Source organism: Anomaloglossus baeobatrachus, chromosome 5, assembly GCF_048569485.1.
Source record: "Anomaloglossus baeobatrachus isolate aAnoBae1 chromosome 5, aAnoBae1.hap1, whole genome shotgun sequence".
Taxonomy (NCBI): domain Eukaryota; kingdom Metazoa; phylum Chordata; class Amphibia; order Anura; family Aromobatidae; genus Anomaloglossus; species Anomaloglossus baeobatrachus.
Genome location: NC_134357.1, coordinates 533,183,519 through 533,204,226, shown reverse-complemented (window position 1 = coordinate 533,204,226; position 20,708 = coordinate 533,183,519). Strand labels below are relative to the sequence as shown.

The 20,708-nt window shown below is 44.5% G+C and overlaps 1 protein-coding gene across 1 annotated transcript; it reads left to right on the top strand.

Moving 5' to 3' along the window:
* The first annotated feature begins 8,568 nt into the window (after positions 1-8,568).
* Positions 8,569-16,104, top strand: LOC142312919 (uncharacterized). The gene is made up of 6 exons (XM_075351908.1): positions 8,569-8,590; positions 10,062-10,187; positions 10,302-10,514; positions 11,429-11,940; positions 11,982-12,180; positions 16,088-16,104. The coding sequence occupies exons 1-6, from the start codon at positions 8,569-8,571 to the stop codon at positions 16,102-16,104; spliced, it is 1,089 nt and encodes a 362-aa protein (XP_075208023.1).
* Positions 16,105-20,708: the final 4,604 nt, after the last annotated feature.

Genomic DNA, 20,708 nt, shown 5'->3' with positions numbered 1-20,708 from the left:
TTTACCTTTTTTTATGTGTAAATTCGGGGTGTGTCTTATAATCGAAAAATATGGTAATTAAATCACTCCTACTGTGGCGGTCGGAGCTGCTTCTGTTTGGTGCGGCTGTGATGTTTGGTGATACTAATCATGTTTCTTCTCACCGCTGCTTTTTCAGGTTTGTTTCAGTCTGGAGCACAGTCACCTCTTTGTGATAATATGATTGGTAAATCATATACATCACATAACAGACGCTGTATATTATTCACAGGAGACGCTGGAGGCACATATATCACACAAAGGGCTGGTGACATGTAAATGCCCCCAGCCCATCCTGTGGGCATGCACAACACAAGAGGGGCTGGGGGCACAGACACCACAAGATGGGCTGGGGGCACAGACACCACAAGATGGGCTGGGGGCACAGACACCACAAGAGGGGCTGGGGGCACAGACACCACAAGAGGGGCTGGGGGCACAGACACCACAAGAGGGGCTGGGGGCACAGACACCACAAGAGGGGCTGGGGAGAGGCACAGATATCACTGAGGGGGCTGCACACAGGACTGGGGGTTCTGCACACAGGACTGGGGGGCTGCACACAGCACTTGCGGAGCCCTGACATCACTGGGGGGGTGCAAACCTGGAGTGATATACAGCATTCGGGGGCACACAGTGCTGAGGGTTGCACGCAACTCTGGGGAGGTTATACAGAACTGGGATGGGGAGCACAAAGCACTGGACTGGGCACACAGCAACAGAGGGCGGGTGCTGGACACACTGCATCGGAGGGAGAGGGTGGGCACTCCACTCCGGATGGCAGAGGGCGGCCACACACCGCTGGAAGCTGTGAAGCTGCTGTGGGACGGAAGCGCAGAGTGCTAAACCCGCCCACAAAGTAAGTCCTGATCACGTTAGCACTGGCCAGCGGGAGAACCAATCGGAGCGCACAAGCAGCGCATGTGGGGATTTTAAGGGCCGGCGACCTGCAAGACCACGGTGACTGCACGAGCACTGCTGCCCCCGGGAATCTTCCCGAGGGTCGCAGAAAAGGTGATGGCAGGCCACATGTGACCCGCAGGTTGGAGGTTCCCCACTCCTGTCCTAGTTGGTGAAGTACATGCCAGTGTTTGGTCAGAGATGAGTTATACATTCAGACGGAGACATAACAATTCCTAGATCCGTGCAGCATTTCAGTTATTCCTACCATGGATTAAAATAAGCCAATTCTGAATCTAAGCAAATCCCTGGATGCCAGACCAGAGTCGTCTATCCACGGGGCCCAGATCTTTTCGAATTTGACCATGCAGTTCCTTTTCAAATAAATTTTCTTTTCCAGATTTACCAGCTAGTTAATCTAGTGGACAAACTCTGAGATAGTTGGAACTTGGTCTGAGATCCAGTATTGTGCTAATAATTTTCTGGCCATGAATAGCATACGGGCAACTGCCAGCTTTCCCTCCTCTTCCACCTTCAGATCTTCAATATATCTCAGTATGCATGCAAAGGGGATGAGATTCAAATCTATGTTATACACTCTATTAATGATTGCGGCTAGACCTTTTCAAAACACCTCCAGGTTGGGGCAAGACCACAACATGTGAAGCATGGATGCGAAGTCTGCCCCACATTATGGACAGGTAGAGTCCGGTCTGGCACCTATAGTACAGACCAAAAGTTTGGACACATCTCATTAAAAGAGTTTTCTTTATTTTAAGGACTCTGAAAATTGTAGATTCACATTGAAGGCATCAAAACTATGCATTAAAACATGTGGAATGAAATACTTAAAAAAGTGTGAAACAACTGAAAATATGTCTTATATTCTAGGTTCTTCAAAGTAGCCAACTTTTGCTTTCATTACTACTTTGCACACTCTTGGCATTCTCTTGATGAGCTTCAAGAGGTAGTCACCATAAATGGTTTTCCAAAAGTCTTGAAGGAGTTCCCAGAGATGCTTAGCACTTGTTGGCCCTTTTGTTTTCACTCTGTCGTCCAGCTCACACCAAACCACCTCGATCGGGTTCAGGTCTGGTGACTGTGGAGACCAGGTCATCTGGCGTAGCACCCCATCACTCTCCTTCTTAGTCAAATAGCCCTTACACAGCCTGGAGGTGTGTTTGGGGTCATTGTCCTGTTGAAAAATAAATGATGGTCCAACTAAACGCAAACCGGATGGAATAGCACACCGCTGCAAGATGCTGTGGTAGGCATACTGGTTCTGTATGCCTTCAATATTGAATAAATCCCCAACAGTGTCACCAGCAAAGCACCCCCACACCATCACACCTCCTCCTCCATGCTTCACGGTGGGAACCAGGCATGTAGAGTCCATCAGTTCACATTTTCTACAAAGACACGGTGGTTGGATCCAAAGATCTCAAATTTGGACTCATCAGACCAAAGCACAGATTTCCACTAGTCTAATGTCCATTCCTTGTGTTCTTTAGCCCAAACAAGTCTCTTCTGCTTGTTGCCTGTCCTTAGCAGTGGTTTCTTAGCAGCTATTTTACCATGAAGGCCTGCTGCACAAAGTCTCTCCTTAACAGTTGTTCTAGAGATGAGAAGGTGTGTCCAAACTTTTGGTCTGTACTGTATGTCAAAAACTTGAGGAATCACATACAGCTGAGAAAATCTGTGGGCTTCCCCAAGAGACAGGTCAGTTACTCTTTTCAAAATTTCCACCCACTGATTATCCTCAATAGGACCGAGCTCCTGTTCCCATCTCCCTTTAGAGTTCGGCAAATGGTGTACTAATAATCCATCTAATATTTCATTATACAGTTAGGTCCACAAATATTTGGACAGTGACACAATTTTCGCGAGTTGGGCTCTGCATGCCACCACATTTGGATTTGAAATGAAACCGCTACAACAGAATTCAAGTGCAGATTGTAACGTTTAATTTGAAGGTTTGAACAAAAATATCTGATAGAAATTGTAGGAATTGTACACATTTCTTTACAAACACTCCACATTTTAGGAGGTCAAAAGTAATTGGACAAATAAACCAAACCCAAACAAAATATTTTTATTTTCAATATTTTGTTGCGAATCCTTTGGAGGCAATCACTGCCTTAAGTCTGGAACCCATGGACATCACCAAACGCTGGGTTTCCTCCTTCTTAATGCTTTGCCAGGCCTTTACAGCCGCAGCCTTCAGGTCTTGCTTGTTTGTGGGTCTTTCCGTCTTAAGTCTGGATTTGAGCAAGTGAAATGCATGCTCAATTGGGTTAAGATCTGGTGATTGACTTGGCCATTGCAGAATGTTCCACTTTTTTGCACTCATGAACTCCTGGGTAGCTTTGGCTGTATGCTTGGGGTCATTGTCCATCTGTACTATGAAGCGCCGTCCGATCAACTTTGCGGCATTTGGCTGAATCTGGGCTGAAAGTATATCCCTGTACACTTCAGAATTCATCCGGCTAGTCTTGTCTGCTGTTATGTCATCAATAAACACAAGTGACCCAGTGCCATTGAAAGCCATGCATGCCCATGCCATCACGTTGCCTCCACCATGTTTTACAGAGGATGTGGTGTGCCTTGGATCATGTGCCGTTCCCTTTCTTCTCCAATTATTTTTCTTCCCATCATTCTGGTACAGGTTGATCTTGGTCTCATCTGTCCATAGAATACTTTTCCAGAACTGAGCTGGCTTCATGAGGTGTTTTTCAGCAAATTTAACTCTGGCCTGTCTATTTTTGGAATTGATGAATGGTTTGCATCTAGATGTGAACCCTTCTCTTTACTGTTGACTTAGAGACAGATACACCTACTTCACTGAGAGTGTTCTGGACTTTAGTTGATGTTGTGAACGGGTTCTTCTTCACCAAAGAAAGTATGCGGCGATCATCCACCACTGTTGTCATCCGTGGACGCCCAGGCCTTTTTGAGTTCCCAAGCTCACCAGTCAATTCCTTTTTTCTCAGAATGTAACCGACTGTTGATTTTGCTACTCCAAGCATGTCTGCTATCTCTCTGATGGATTTTTTCTTTTTTTTCAGCCTCAGGATGTTCTGCTTCACCTCAATTGAGAGTTGCTTAGACCGCATGTTGTCTGGTCACAGCAACAGCTTCCAAATGCAAAACCACACACCTGTAATCAACCCCAGACCTTTTAACTACTTCATTGATTACAGGTTAACGAGGGAGACGCCTTCAGAGTTAATTGCAGCCCTTAGAGTCCCTTGTCCAATTACTTTTGGTCCCTTGAAAAAGAGGAGGCTATGCATTACAGAGCTATGATTCCTAAACCCTTTCTCCGATTTGGATGTGAAAACTCTCATATTGCAGCTGGGAGTGTGCACTTTCAGCCCATATTATATATATAATTGTATTTCTGAACATGTTTTTGTAAACAGCTAAAATAACAAAATTTGTGTCACTGTCCAAATATTTCTGGACCTAACTGTACGTTACAGATATTAAACCAGAGAAACCACTCGAAAAAGCTATTCTCTGTATTATTCTGTGGTGTTAAATTGCCTGACCGGCAATATTGCCTTCCGCTAAATATGCATGCCTTAACTGAAGTTATTTGTAGAATTCGCTATTCAAAACCTCAGACTCTTCTACTTCTAATAAAAAATTAGTTTTATTGAAGATCAAAATTTGCATACATACATATAACCAACACTAAAAGCAATAGTAGGAAAGGAAAGGGATAGAGGGGCCACAGCCCTAACCTTTCCCTTCCTCGAGTACGGGGGTCGGCGTCCTGATTTGTAGTGACGCCCCCGTTCCGCGGTGACTGGACCCTAGGCAATCCCTTCCTAGTTCTAGGATAAGTGCACTGACTCAAAGGAGTGTATTAATCCAAAGCAGTAAAACCACAGAGAGAAAAGAGTGCACAGTCCAGGGTAACTAATTTGTATCATCATCCGGGGCTGACAGCGATAGGGGGCCTAAGGTTGGTCGCGTATATCAAACAGTCTGTGTGTTCAGTAGCAGGTAATAACGGAATAGAAGGTAAATACAAGATTATACTATCCAAGAATCGACCAACGCGTTTCGCCCTGATAATAGTAGTCTCACCGCCAACTGCAGTTCCTCCAGTTGCAGCCTCTGAGAGCCTGGGGAGGGATATATCTGCAAGATAAGAGTCAATCTGGTCCTCATTGAAACTTAATTTGGATCTATATAAATGTTGATAAAAGTCAGCAAAAACCTGTAAGATCCGCTCTGATTCATGGACCACCGAGCCCGTACTCTCTCTTTTGGCTCCCACAAAGGAATTTCCCTACTGCGCCCTGGCTATTATAAATGCCCCGCTTTCTCACCCTCCTCAAAAAAATTGTGTTTTGAAAACATCCGCCTATTCTTAGCCTTTTCCCTAAGATGTGTATCATATGACTTCTGAGCCTCTTTCCATTCCAGCAGGTTCTGAGTAGTTGCAGATTCTATGTACATGCATTCCGTTGTCTGAACCCTATCCCGAAGAAATATCCCAAATTGATGCGACTTAGGGGTACTTTACACGTTGCGACATCGCTACCGTTATATCGTCGGGGTCACATCGTTAGTGACGCACATCCGGCGCTGGTAGCGACATCGCAACGTATAAATCCTATGTGCGACGATGAACGAGCACAGAAGCGTCAAAAATCGCTGGTCTGTGTCACGTCGTTCAGTTCCATAATGTCGCACCAATAGGAGATACAATGTTGTTTGTCGCTCCTGCGGCGTCACACATCACTGTGTGTGAAGCCTCAGGAACGACAAACATCTCCTTACCTGCTGCCGGCGGCAATGAGGAAGCAAGAAGGTGGGTGGGATGTTATGTCCCGCTCATCTCCACCCCTCCGCTTCTATTGGCCGGCCGCTTAGTGACGTCGCTGTGACACCGAATGGACCTCCCCCTTGAAGGAGGGATTGTTCTGCAGACAGAGCGACGTCGCCATCCAGGTATGTGCGTGTGAAGCTGCCGTAGCGATTATGTTCGGCAATCACAAGATATCGCATGTGCGACAGTGGTGGGTACTAGCACGCTGGACATCGCTAGCCGATGCTAGCGATGTCGCAACGTGTAAAGTACCCCTTAGTCTTAGACCTACTAACTCCTTGTGTTAGTGCCCCTCGTAAGCAGGCTTTCATGGCATCCCATATAGTATTTTGAGATACACACTCTCTGTTGTTTACTCTAAAGTAGTGATTTAGGGTGGAAATAATGGATTCAGCCTCAATAATTTGCAGCCAGAAAGGTCAGGCCCAGGAAGGAACCGGAGGCAGGTCAACATGGAGGAATGATCTGAGATGGCTCTAGGCAGGTATGCCATCGATTCCACCAGCTGCAGTGTGCCCACAGACCCCAGTGTCGTGTAAGTTCTAGATAGGGTTTCATTTGACGTTGAGTAACAGGAAAACTGGCGAACTCCCGGGTATCTAACCTTTGAAACGTCTGTCAGTGCCAGATCCTTTATTATCTCGCCAAACTTTGAAATAAGCAGTTTCGCCGTGGACCGGTCATTGTTAAATTTGTCCCAATATGGTTGGATAGTGTTATTGAAATTTCCCATACATATCACCTGTACATCTGGATTATCCTGGATAGCTTCCGCCACCAAATTCATGACACTATTGTTATAAGGTGGAGGAATATACACCCCTATTAGTAACAATTCTTTACTCAGAATTTTGCACCGGATATGCACTGTTATGGGGCGAGGTTCTGCTGCTGTCACTGTTATGGGGGTAATGTCCCAAAATTCTCTACTAAGGTACCCCATCCTGGTAATGATTCTCCCGCCTTGTATATTATCCCCATCCTTGTATATATGTCCCCATCACATAAAAACATAAACGTTTAGGCTATATGCGCACGCTGCGTTTTTTTACGCTTTTTTGCATGCTTTTTGGGTGCAGTTTTGGTCTCAAAACTGCATGAATTTCCGTCCCCAGCAAAGTCTGAGTTTTCTTTTTTGCTGTCCGCACATTAGTCTCATAACATATTCACTCTTTCCCTGATCACCGGTGGCAGTGATTGGTTGCAGGCAGACCCGACCACACGCTAAGTGACAGCTGTCTGACTACAGCCAATTACAGACCTCGATGGGAGGGTCTATATTGTACAGTAAATTAAATAATTTAAAAAAGAAACGACGTGCGGTCCCTCCCAATTTTGATAACCAGTCAAGATAATGTCTCACAGCTGGAGGCTGTTTTATTATATTAAAAATATCAGCCAGCAGCCAACCGGAATTGCTGCATCCATTAGATGCGACAGTCCCGGGAAGTTTCCCAGCTCATCCCGATTGCCCTGATGCGGTGGCAATCGGGGTAATAATGAGTTAATGTCAGCAGCCCATAGTTGCCACTAAGTCCTAGCTTAGTGATGGCAGGCGTCTATGGGACACCCCCTCATCACTAAACTGTAAGTGAAAGTAAATAAACACAATCACCCAAAAAATCCTTTATTTGAAATAAAACACAAAAAAACCCCGTCTTTCACCACTTCATTAATCCCTAAAACACCCCTCCAGGTTCGACGTAATCCACACGAGGTCCCACGACGCATCCAGCTTTGCTACATCTGATAATTACAGAGAGCGGCCATAGAGAACAACCGCTCTCTGTGTGGGTCAGGCCGCAAGTGAAGTGAGCCGCGCGGGATCAGCAGTGACTTCAGCTGTCACCACATCACCTGACTGAAGTCACCGCTGATCCCGCATTCACATCAGCCGCGGACTGATATGCGGTTACAAGCAGGGCTGTGGAGTCGGTAAGCCAAACCTTCGACTCCGACTCCGACTCCGACTCCTCAAATTCTCTTGCACCGACTCCGACTCCGACTCCGGCTCCGACTCCGACTCCGGCTCCTACATATATTGCTTATAGTTAGGTGAAAAATTTATTGTAGTACATGAATATGTGTGTGTGAACATCAGACATTTAATAATTTTTATGATACAATAATCAAGATATTTGGATAGAACATAAAATATATTTATTGGATACAACTTTAGAACACAAAAAACTGTAATAAATTGTAAATATGTAATACACTATGTAATATACAGTAGATTACATATATATCTTGTGTGTGTATATACACTGTGTATATATATATAATATTACATATTTACAATTTATTAGTTTTTTGTGTTCTAAAGTTGTATCCAATAAATATTTTATGTTCTATCCAAATATCTTGATTATTGTATCATAAAAACAATTAAATGTCTGATGTTCACATTATACTACAATAAATTTTTCACTTAAATATAAGCATTATACTAAATGTTATTATTTAGTAAAATATTCAGCACATTCTGCATTGCACTCCTGTCCCCAATTTATTATATATTTTAGGAGTCGGAGTCGGTGCATTTTATACCGACTCCAACTCCGACTCCGACTCCACCAAAATGAGCTCCGACTCCGACTCCGACTCCACGACTCCGACTCCGACTCCACAGCCCTGGTTACAAGTGGAGGACTCCCGCTGTATACTCACCTTTCCTCACTCCACGCAGCCTCGCTCGTCTTCCTGTCTGTGCCAGCAGCAGCGCCGCTGACCTGTGAGGAGACGTAATCGCTGTGCGCACCGCTCTCCACACACATCAGCGGGCCGGCAGACAGGAGGACAACACGATGCTACAGGGAACAGGGACCGGTGAGTATACTTATTCACTGCCCCCTGTGTTGATAATGATACGCGGGGGGCAGTGAATATAGCCACACATGATCACTCAAGGCTGTAGGAGCCAGGAATGATCACGCTGGCTGGCTGTTTAGCATGCGCGCACCCTCCGCCCATCATCCCGGCCACCTTTCAGTAGCTTCAGGGCTGAGAGATGATATGAGTTGGGATGCAGTGCATATGAAATAAGGCTAATGAGCGGGCCCACATGGTCACGGTAGGTGCTGCTACAGTTTGCTCCTGCCTCTGATGACCCGCTCCACCACCACCGCACCCCCCTTCACCCGCTCCACCACCACCGCACTGCAGCTATCGGACTATAAGACGCACCCCCCACTTTCCCTCAAAATTTTGTGGAAAAAAGTGCGTCTTATAGTTAGAAAAAATACGGTATATCAGTCTTGTACACATACTGGCTGGTGGCGGGTTCATGCAGCATTATTTGAATCCACTATTTATTATATTGATGGCCGGACCATACAATACCAACACTTTCTACAATTCACCCTTTGTGCCTCCCCTATTTCCTCATAGATTGGAGCTTATGAGCAGGGCCCTCACTCCTCTTCGTATGAGTTGAATTGTGTTATTCTGTAATGTCTGATATTGTCTGTACATGTCCCCTCTAAATTGTAAAGTGCTGCGGAATACATTGGCGCTGTATAAATATAAATAATTGTTTTTTATTGAAATTAGCACGCAGTGGATGTTGCAGAGAGAAATTACAAATATGCCATTTTAGTGCCCAGCTTGTGCTATTGGATTCATGCACACATCTGCTGGATACGTATTTTTAACATGGGAGTCTATAGAGAATGGATCCATTAACAGATGGCTATTTAGCCATCCTTATTTCTTACATTTGTTACAGATCCGTTCGCCGTAGACTCTAAGGTTAAAAAAACGGATCCAGCAGAACTAATTTTGCCAGTGGGTTTTTTCATGATCCAGTATAATGGATGATTACAGGACATTGGAACTCAGTCTTACAATGTTTGAGCACACTGCAAGGCTCAGAAGCGAGGAGAACAGCTAAATAGCTGTGGGAGCACAGATTTTGGTGGTTTATGGAAGCCATATTGCTTTTCTACAGCCTTTCAGCCACTAGTAATGTGATATTCTTTGTTTTTCCATTGATAATTGACAGACTCCATTTGGATCTTGGTTATTTTTGCAGGCGGACTTGAAGTATTTATTGGTATCATTTTGGTCTCCACATTTTTGGGTGGCTTATTATTTCAATGTTTTAAGGGAGTATGAACAAAGAGGGTTGAACATCATGCTCTATTAGTTCCAATGTTAAGATTGTGGAATATTTTTTTCTTGGTAAATAACTGAATTTTGCTACATAACTTACAATTTCTATGTATAGTTTAAAAATGTTATAAGAACATAATTTTTAAGGATATTTTAGTGAAAAATAATACATTTTTATTTTTGGCAGATGACTGTACTAGGAAATCAGAGGCTCTACTGATGTCTGCCATTTTTAACTCTGATGACCTTGAGATCACACAAGATATAACTGAAGTAAATGCTATTGTTCCAGATATCCCATCATCCCTTCACAGTAAAAATCTATCAGCTGATCCTGTTAAAAAGGTTCTATCTTCTGATTCATCACAGACTGTTAAGAAAAATAAAAGTAAAAAGAAAAGCATTAATAATCAAACCTCTCTTACAGCAAAGAAGCCATTTTCAAGTGCAGAATATGGAAAACGTTTTTCCTTCAAAATGTCTTTTGTTACACGTAAAAAAATTCACACAGAGGAGAAAACATTTTCTTGTGCAGAGTGTGGGAAATATTTTAACCAGAAAGCCTCGCTTGTTAGACATGAGAGAGTCGACTCCGGGGAGAAGCCATATTCATGTTCAGAATGTAGAAAATGTGTTGTAAGTAAATCAAATCTGGTTATCCATCAGAGAATACACACAGGAAATAAGCCCTTTTCATGTTCATAATGTGGAAAATGTTTTACACATAAATCAAATTTTAATAGGCATCAAAGAATTCACACAGGGGATAAGCCCTTTTCATGTTCAGAATGTAGAAAATGTTTTGCAAGTAAATCAAATCTGGTTATCCATCAGAGAATACACACAGGAGAGAAGCCCTTTTCATGTTCAGAATGTGGGAAATGTTATCCTGATAAATCAAGTCTTCTTAGACATCGGAGCATACATACAGGGGAGAAGCCATAATCATGTTCAGAATGTGGTAAATTTCTTACAGATAAATCACAATTTGGTAGGCAGCAAAGAATTCACACAGGGGATAAGCCCTTTTCTTGTTCAGAATGTGGGACATGTTTTGCAACTAAATCAAATTTTAGTAGACACCAGAGAACTCACACTGGAGAGAAGCCCTTTTCATGTTCAGAATGTGGGAAATCTTATGCTGATAAATCAAGTCTTTTTCCACATCAAAGGATACACACAGGGGAAAAGCCATATTCATGTTCAGAAAGTGATAAAATAGAAGAAAAAAAACAGAAGTTGTTCCCTGCACTGCTTACCACTCTGTGGAAAATGCTGCAATAAAGTCCTTTGGCTCAATTCGATGTAGAGCCCGCCTTGTGGGTGCTTGAAGTGCAGATCAGCTGCTGTATCCTCACATTGGACTTGGCTGAAAAATCCCGTGACCCATGAAAGCACCCCTAGAGGTGCGAAACGGTACCGTCGTCCTTATGCTCCGCTCCCCCTGCTCCCTCATGTCTGTATCACCTGTCTGCAAAAAAGAAAAATAAAATAGATTTCTTGACACCGCAGAGTGCTGCCAAAACTTCTCTTTTTTATGATATTCATGTTCAGAATGTGGTAAATGTTTTGCAAGTAAATCAAATTTCATTAACCATCAGAATATGCACTTAGGGAAGAGGCCTTTTTCATGTTCAGAATGTGGAAAATGTTTTAGAGGTAAATCACATTTTGATAGGCACCAAAGAATTCACACAGGGGACAAGCCCTTTTCTTGTTCAGAATGTGGGAAATGTTTTATAACTAAATCACAGTTTGAATGGCACCAAAGAATTCACACAGGGGACAAGCCCTTTTCTTGTTCAGAATGTGGGAAATGTTTTGCAGATAAATCACATTTAGTTACGCACCTGAGAATTCACACAAGCGAGAAGCCATATTTATGTTCAGAATGTGGGAAATGTTTTCATCAAAGTTCACAATTAGACTACCACCTGAGAACTCACACAGGAGAGAAGCCCTTTTCATGTTCAGAATGTGGGAAATCTTATGCTGATAAATCAGGTCTTTATACACATCAGAGGATACACACACAGGGGAGAAGCCATATTCATGTTCAGAATGTGGTAAATGTTTTGCAAGTAAATCAAATTTGATTAACCATCAGAATATGCACTCAGGGAAGAGGCCTTTTTCATGTTCAGAATGTGGAAAATGTTTTACAAATAAATCATATTTAAGTAGGCACCAGAGAATTCACACAAGCGAGAAGCAATATTTATGTCCAGAATGTGGGAAATGTTTTCATCAAAGTTCACAATTAGACTGCCACCTGAGAACTCACACAGTGGAGAAGCCACATTCATGTACAGAATGTGGAAAATGTTTTGTAGAAAAATCAAGTCTTGTTAAACATCAGAGAGTTCATTTGGGGAAGAAGTCTTTTTAATGTTCAGAATACAAAAAATATTTTACCAGCAAATAAACATATTTTTGAACATCAAAAATCTCACATGGGGAGATTTCATATCTAGAAGTTGAGAAATGTTTTACTTGTAAATCACATTTTATTGACCACTAAGAAAATTTCACACGGAAAAACCATAATTTCACAAACTGTACAAAAAATACACAAGACAGTTAAATAAAAGACTGATAAGAGTAAGCAATTTAGTATTACCATTAGAATTTAAAATGTATGGAGTTACTATTAGATTCCTGTTATATATATACAGTTAGGTCCGGAAATATTTCGACAATGACACAAGTTTTGTTATTTTAGCTGTTTACAAAAACATGTTCAGAAATACAATTATATATATAATATGGGCTAAAAGTGCACACTCCCAGCTGCAATATGAGAGTTTTCACATCCAAATCGGAGAAAGGGTTTAGGAATCATAGCTCTGTAATGCATAGCCTCCTCTTTTTAAAGGGACCAAAAGTAATTGGACAAGGGACTCTAAGGGCTGCAATTAACTCTGAAGGCGTCTCCCTCATTAACCTGTAATCAATGAAGTAGTTAAAAGGTCTGGGGTTGATTACAGGTGTGTGGTTTTGCATTTGGAAGCTGTTGCTGTGACCAGACAACATGCGGTCTAAGGAACTCTCAATTGAGGTGAAGCAGAACATCCTGAGGCTGAAAAAAAAGAAAAAATCCATCAGAGAGATAGCAGACATGCTTGGAGTAGAAAAATAAACAGTTGGGTACATTCTGAGAAAAAAGGAATTGACTGGTGAGCTTGGAAACTCAAAAAGGCCTGGGCGTCCACGGATGACAACAGTGGTGGATGATTGCCGCATACTTTCTTTGGTTAAGAAGAACCCATTCACAATATCAACTGAAGTCCAGAACACTCTCAGTGAAGTAGGTGTATCTGTCTCTAAGTCACCAGTAAAGAGAAGACTCCATGAAAGTAAATACAAAGGGTTCACATCTAGATGCAAACCATTCATCAATTTCAAAAATAGATAGGCCAGAGTTAAATTTGCTGAAAAACACCTCATGAAGCCAGCTCAGTTCTGGAAAAGTATTCTATGGACAGATGAGACAAAGATCAACCTGTACCAGAATGATGGGAAGAAAAAAGTTTGGAGAAGAAAGGGAACGGCACATGATCTAAGGCACACCACATCCTCTGTAAAACATGGTGGAGGCAACGTGATGGCATGGGCATGCATGGCTTTCAATGGCACTGGGTCACTTGTGTTTATTGATGACTTAACAGCAGACAAGAGTAGCCGGATAAATTCTGAAGTGTACCGAGATATACTTTCAGCCCAGATTCAGCCAAATGCCGCAAAGTTGATCGGACGGCGCTTCATAGTACAGATGGACAATGACCCCAAGCATACAGCCAAAGCTACCCAGGAGTTCATGAGTGCAAAAAAGTGGAACATTCTGCAATGGCCAAGTCAATCACCAGATCCTAACCCAATTGAGCATGCATTTCACTTGCTCAAATCCAGACTTAAGACGGAAAGACCCACAAACAAGCAAGACCTGAAGGCTGCGGCTGTAAAGGCCTGACAAAGCATTAAGAAGGAGGAAACCCAGCGTTTGGTGATGTCCATGGGTTCCAGACTTAAGGCAGTGATTGCCTCCAAAGGATTCGCAACAAAATATTGAAAATAAAAATATTTTGTTTGGGTTTGGTTTATTTGTCCAATTACTTTTGACCTCCTAAAATGTGGAGTGTTTGTAAAGAAATGTGTACAATTCCTACAATTTCTATCAGATAATTTTGTGCAAACCTTCAAATTAAACGTTACAATCTGCACTTGAATTCTGTTGTAGAGGTTTCATTTCAAATCCAATGTGGTGGCATGCAGAGCCCAACTCGCGAAAATTGTGTCACTGTCCAAATATTTCTGGACCTAACTGTATATATATATATATATATATATATATATATATATAAATATATATATATATATATATACAGTGCCTACAAGTAGTATTCAACCCCCTGCAGATTTAGCAGGTTTGATAAGATGCAAATAAGTTAGAGCCTGCAAACTTCAAACAAGAGCAGGATTTATTAACAGATGCATAAATCTTACAAACCAACAAGTTATGTTGCTCAATTAAATTTTAATAAATGTTCAACATAAAAGTGTGGGTCAATTATTATTCAACCCCTAGGTTTAATATTTTGTGGAATAACCCTTGTTTGCAATTACAGCTAATAATCGTCTTTTATAAGACCTGATCAGGCCGGCACAGGTCTCTGGAGTTATCTTGGCCCACTCCTCCATGCAGATCTTCTCCAAGTTATCTAGGTTCTTTGGGTGTCTCATGTGGACTTTAATCTTGAGCTCCTTCCACAAGTTTTCAATTGGGTTAAGGTCAGGAGACTGACTAGGTCACTGCAACACCTTGATTTTTTCCCTCTTGAACCAGGCCTTGGTGTTCTTGGCTGTGTGCATAGGGTCGTTGTCTTGTTGGAAGATGAAACGACGACCCATCTTAACATCCTTGATGGAGGAGCGGAGGTTCTTGGCCAAAATCTCCAGGTAGGCCGTGCTATCCATCTTCCCATGGATGCGGACCAGATGGCTAGGCCCCTTGGCTGAGAAACAGCCCCACAGCATGATGCTGCCACCACCATGCTTGACTGTAGGGATGGTATTCTTGGGGTCGTATGCAGTGCCATCCAGTCTCCAAACGTCACGTGTGTGGTTGGCACCAAAGATCTCGATCTTGGTCTCATCAGACCAGAGAACCTTGAACCAGTCTGTCTCAGAGTCCTCCAAGTGATCATGACCAAACTGTAGACGAGCCTTGCCATGACGCTTTGAAAGTAAAGGTACCCTACGGGCTCGTCTGAAACGGAGACCATTGCGGTTGAGTACGTTACTTATGGTATTGACTGAAACCAATGTCCCCACTGCCATGAGATCTTCCTGGAGCTCCTTGTTTGTTGTCCTTGGGTTAGCCTTGACTCTTCGGACAAGCCTGGCCTCGGCACGGGTGGAAACTTTCAAAGGCTTTCCAGGCCGTGGAAGGCTAACAGTAGTTCCATAAGCCTTCCACTTCCGGATGATGCTCCCAACAGTGGAGACAGGTAGGCCCAACTCCTTGGAAAGGGTTTTGTACCCCTTGCCAGCCTTGTGACCCTCCACGATCTTGTCTCTGATGGCCTTGGAATGCTCCTTTGTCTTTCCCATGTTGACCAAGTATGAGTGCTGTTCACAAGTTTGGGGAGGGTCTTAATTAGTCAGAAAAGGCTGGAAAAAGAGATAAGTAATCCAAACATGTGAAGCTCGTTGTTATTTGTGCCTGAAATACTTCTTAATACTTTAGGGGAACCAAACAGAATTCTGGTGGTTTGAGGGGTTGAATAATAAATGACCCTCTGAATAAACTTTTCACAATTTAAAAAAAAAAAAAAAAAAGAAATAACATTTTTTTTGCTGCAGTGCATTTCACACTTCCAGGCTGATCTACAGTCTAAATGTCACAATGCCAAGTTAATTCCGAATGTGTAAACCTGCTAAATCTGCAGGGGGTTGAATACTACTTGTAGGCACTGTATATAAAAGTAAAATAAAAAGCAATATTCCATGTACACTGAATACTTCACATTGCTAAATATATATTCACTATCTGGACAAATGTATTAGAAATCCTCCCATACCCCTAAAAAAAATATCCAACATTTCCTCCTCCCTCCTTCTCCCAGCTCTCAATCTCAGCAATCTGCCATTTATTACAGTTTTTTTTCAATCCATATTTTCCATTTTTGAACAAACTACTTTCTTTTTTCCTAGATTACAATATTAAATAAGTTCATATTGCAAATTACTACTTGCATAAACGATCCATTCCTACTTTGTCGGAACATCTGGTATGATCTTTTTTTTAAAAACCCACTTTTCACACTAAGTATTGCAGTTTTTTTCTACACCAATGGAAACTGATTTCTTTTTCTATACCCCAATATTAGGCTATTGAGATAATTGAGTGAAAGTTTAAAATAAATCCTCTAAACTTTTGCATTTTAAGCCATAACATAAAATAGGTGCTTCCCATTGTAATTTGTCACTTCTGATACTCAGGTTTCCTGTTATTATCCATTTTTGACAATATCTCTGGTGTTAAATTAAATTCTATGTAGAAAGAACAAGTAAGAAATGTCATACCCTGGATTTCTAGAAAGAAAAGTCTTAGTATTCTAGACAATTATGTCTCTCATCTTCCTCTTGACAATAACCCATAGATTCTCTATGGGGTTTAGATCAGGCGAGTTTGCTGGCCAATCAAGCACAGTGATACTGTGGTTATTAAGCCAGGTATTGGTACTTTTGACAGTGTGAACAGGAGCCAAGTCCTGCTGTAAAATGAAATTTCCATCTCTAAAAAGCTTATCGGCAGAGGGAAGCATGAAGTGCTCTAAAATTTCCTGGTAGACGGTTGCGCTAAAGTTGGTCTTGATAAAACAGTGGTTCTACACCAGCAGATAACATGGCTCCCCAAACCATTACTGATTGTGGAAACTTCACACTAGACCTCAAGCAGCTTGGCTTTTGTGCCTCTACACTCTTCCTCCAGACTCTGGGACCTTGACTTCCAAATGAAATGCAAAATTTACTTTCATCTGTAAACAACACCTTGAATTACTGAGTAACAGTTCAGTTCTTTTTCTCTTTGGCCCAGGTAAGACATTTCTGGCGTTGTCTATTGGTCATGGTGGCTTGACACAAGGAGTGCTACACTCACCTGGTCTTATAGGCCCAGCACTGCTGCAACAGGAAATGACCTGAGGCTGTGCTGGGTATATAAGACTGGCCTTTCCATGTGGGCGGGGCCTGATCATCGCTTGTGTTTCTATGCCTTGTCTTGTGAGCTAGGTGCTCAGGTCTTTGTTCCTGTTTCCTATTACTGCCTTAAAGCACGCTGTGACCTTAGTGACCTGGTCCTGTCTTTGCTTCCTGATACCTGCACCCGTTCCTGCCACGTTAGTGCTCCAGCTACCGTGTACCCTGCCCTCCAGGTAGGGTGCTCGGTCCAGTGGATCCACCTCCTGGGCCTACCAGTCCTCCCCGGCCCTCACAGTATGATCAGGCCATGGATCCCGCTGAGACACAGAAATCAGAGCTGGTTGAGCTGCGCCAGGAGCTGGCACAACAGCGTGAAACCCTGAACCGGATGCTGAAATTCCTGGCGTCCGTGGACCACTGGTTATATACGCTGCAGACCGCCGCCTCGTCTGAGTCCACGCAGCAACCAGTCTCCAGGTCTGAACCAGGTTCCTCCACAGCCTCGCAACTTCGCCTTGCTGCTCCGCCTCGCTACGCAGGGGATCCCAAGTCCTGCCGAGGCTTCCTAAACCAGTGCTCCTTGCACTTCCAGTTGCTCCCGCACTTGTTCACCTCAGACCAGGCTAAAGTGGCGTTCCTTATGTCACATCTGGAAGGCGAAGCCCTGGCCTGGATTAACCCCCTGTGGGAAAATGAGGACCCGATGATCACCGACATCCAGGAGTTCCGTCAAGCTTTCTGAAGTACCTTCGATGAGCCCGGACGAACTACCGCAGTGACCTCTTCGCTTCTCCGGCTACGCCAAGGGACCCTGACCGTCGGCCGATACGCTATCCAGTTCCGCACGCTCGCCTCTGAGCTGGGCTGGAACAATGAGGCCTTGACAGCGGCCTTTTGGGAAGGTCTCTCTGGCCACATCAAAGACGAACTAGCCGGCCGTGACGTTCCACGAACCTTGGACGCTTTGATTTCCCTGGCCACCCGGATTGACCTCCGTTTTCAGGAGCGTACCAAAGAGATAGTCCGGGAGAAGCGACCACCTTGCCACGCCTTGCCCCCGCAGAGACCTACCGCACCCTCGTCCCTGCCTTTCCGCGAATCGTCACCAGAACCCATGCAAGTGGACCGTCTGACCCAAGCCAAGCAACGCCGTGCAGAACGGCTCGCCTGGGGCCTGTGCTTCTATTGTGGAGACGGTTCACATATGCTTCGAACATGCCCTAAGAAACCTGGTAGACTCCAGGTCCAAGGGATGGTGGGAATCGCCACCCTTGCCATCGAAATCCCTTGGTTACAGTTAAACAGACTGTCCGGGTGACGACAGAGGGGACCCGGTTTTCAGCTGAGGCCCACATCGATTCCGGGGCAGCAGGCAACTTTATTCATCAGGCCACGGTAGACAAATGCCAGGTCCCTGTCACCCCGCTGAAAAAGCCTCTCTGGTTCACCTCAGTGGACGGCAAACCGCTCTATGAACCTGTCCGGTATACCACCAAGCCCGTGAACCTCCAGGTTGGCACTTCGCATACAGAGACCATCGCCTTCTATGTGATCCCGAGGATGGCTCCTGAGCTCCTGTTGGGCCTCCCCTGGCTGAAACTCCATGACCCTGTTATTGGTTGGCACTCTGGCACGATTACCTGCTGGAGTCCCTTGTGCCACGAAACCTGCTTGCAGCCTGTTCCTCAGCCCCTGGCACTTGACTCAGTCAAGCTGCAGGATCCTGAAGAAGAGACTGCGCTATCCAGTGATGTTCCACCGCCCTAGGCATCCGAGATCTTGATTCCACCATCTTCTGGAGATGAGACTTTGATTTCACCGCCTTCTAGAGATGAGACTTTGGGTCCAGCGGCTACTGAGGATGAGACTATGACCGATACCCGGTCCGAGACGCCCGATCCGGTCGTCCAGGATTCCAGTCCTGCTTCTGACTGTCCTTCCCTTTCCGTTGCTTCCATTGCCACTGCTCGAAAATCTTCGGTTAAGCGTGTTGCGGTCCGGAAGGGTGCATGGGGTCAGCCGTCCCTCCTTTCCTTTGCGCTGGGTTACGGTCTGGGGGCTCTGTCCCAGGTGCCCCGGGGGTCCTTTGCTCGGAGAGGGGGGCTTCAAGGGGGGGTACTGTCACGCTCCCGGTGTCCCAGCAGCGCTCCTTACCTACTGAGCCGGTCTCACCATCCAGGCACCGCTCCATAACCACTGAGCCAGTCACACCTGCGTCACGCCACTGCTCTGTACCCACTGATCCAGCCTCGCCAGCGTACCACCGCTCCTTCCTCACTGGTCCAGTCCATGCATCCACCGGTCACACCTGCTGCTCCCGCTCTTGCTTCCCCTGAGTCCTGTTCCAGGTCTCAGGAGTCTGACTCTGACTGATGCCTCTGTATAGGACCGGGCTGCTCCCACTCACCTGGTCTTATAGGCTGCACTGCTGCAACAGGAAATGACCTGAGGCTGTGCTGGGTATATAAGACTGGCCTTTCCATGTTGGCGGGGCCTGATCATCGCTTGTGTTTCTATGCCTTGTCTTGTGAGCTAGGTGCTCAGGTCTTTGTTCCTGTTTCCTATTACTGCCTTAAAGTACGCTGTGACCTTAGTGACCTGGTCCTGTCTTTGCTTCCTGATACCTGCACCCGTTCCTGCCATGTTAGTGCTCCAGCTACCGTGTACCCTGCCCTCCAGGTAGGGTGCTCGGTCCAGTGGATCCACCTCCTGGGCCTACCAGTCCTCCCCGGCCCTCACACCATCCCTGTGGAGTTTGTCAATGACTACCTTCTGGACATCTGTCAAGTCAGCAGTCTTCCCTATGATTGTGTAACCTACTGAACCAGACTAAGGGACCATTACATACATTGACAATGTATGTAAAGCGCTGTGGAATTAATAGCGCTATATAAAATAATACAATTATTATTTTATTTTAAATGCTTAAGAAGTTTTTGCAGGTGTTTTGTGGTAATTAGTCTAATATTCTGAGATAATGACTTGGGTTTTCATTGGCTGTAAGCCATATTCATCAACATAAACAGAAATAGGACTTCCGGGTTCTGCGCTGGCATGGAAGGCAGCGTGAAGAGAGCTCCTGCTTCTTTATCAATACCCCTGCAGTCCTAGCACACAAACCAGCTGATCAGAGGTTTGGAAAGAGGAGATAAGATAGTGTGCATGCCCCTCAGACATAATGGAGAGGTATGTGCACAAGAACGGGACTGCAGGACAGAGCCCCCTAACCCAGAGGAATAGACTGCTAAAATGGCTCGGAGGTGACCAAGCCCAGGAAAAGCAATAAACCTGGTAATCAGCTTACCCAGCAGGAGGGAGGGGGTGAGCAGGAGATAACCACTGCAGGTCTCAGCATTTCTTATAAGTCCCTAGCAGATGAGGTGGTAAAGATGTTAACCCCCAAGCTTCAGGAAATGCTGGAGCAGACAGTGTCTGACGCCCTGAAGCAAATGCAGGAAGCCATCTCACAGCAATCAGACTGGCTACAGTGGAGAACAGACTCAGCACTGCGGAGGATGAGTTGGGAGAGGTGCAGGCCAAGCTGCAAAAAGTCACCAGGCTGAACCAGCAACTTGCAGATAAAACTGATGATCTCGAGAATCGCTCCAGACGAAATAACTTAAGAATCATT

Bases quoted from the DNA above. Each gene is read 5' to 3' on its own strand.
- LOC142312919 (XM_075351908.1), top strand. From the start codon at position 8,569: ATGCTACAGGGAACAGGGACCG. The intron at 10,515-11,428 runs GTAAATCAAATC...ATTCATGTTCAG, and splicing joins ATGTAGAAAATGTGTTGTAA to AATGTGGTAAATGTTTTGCA. The intron at 11,941-11,981 runs GTAAATGTTTTG...ATTAACCATCAG, and splicing joins ATATTCATGTTCAGAATGTG to AATATGCACTCAGGGAAGAG.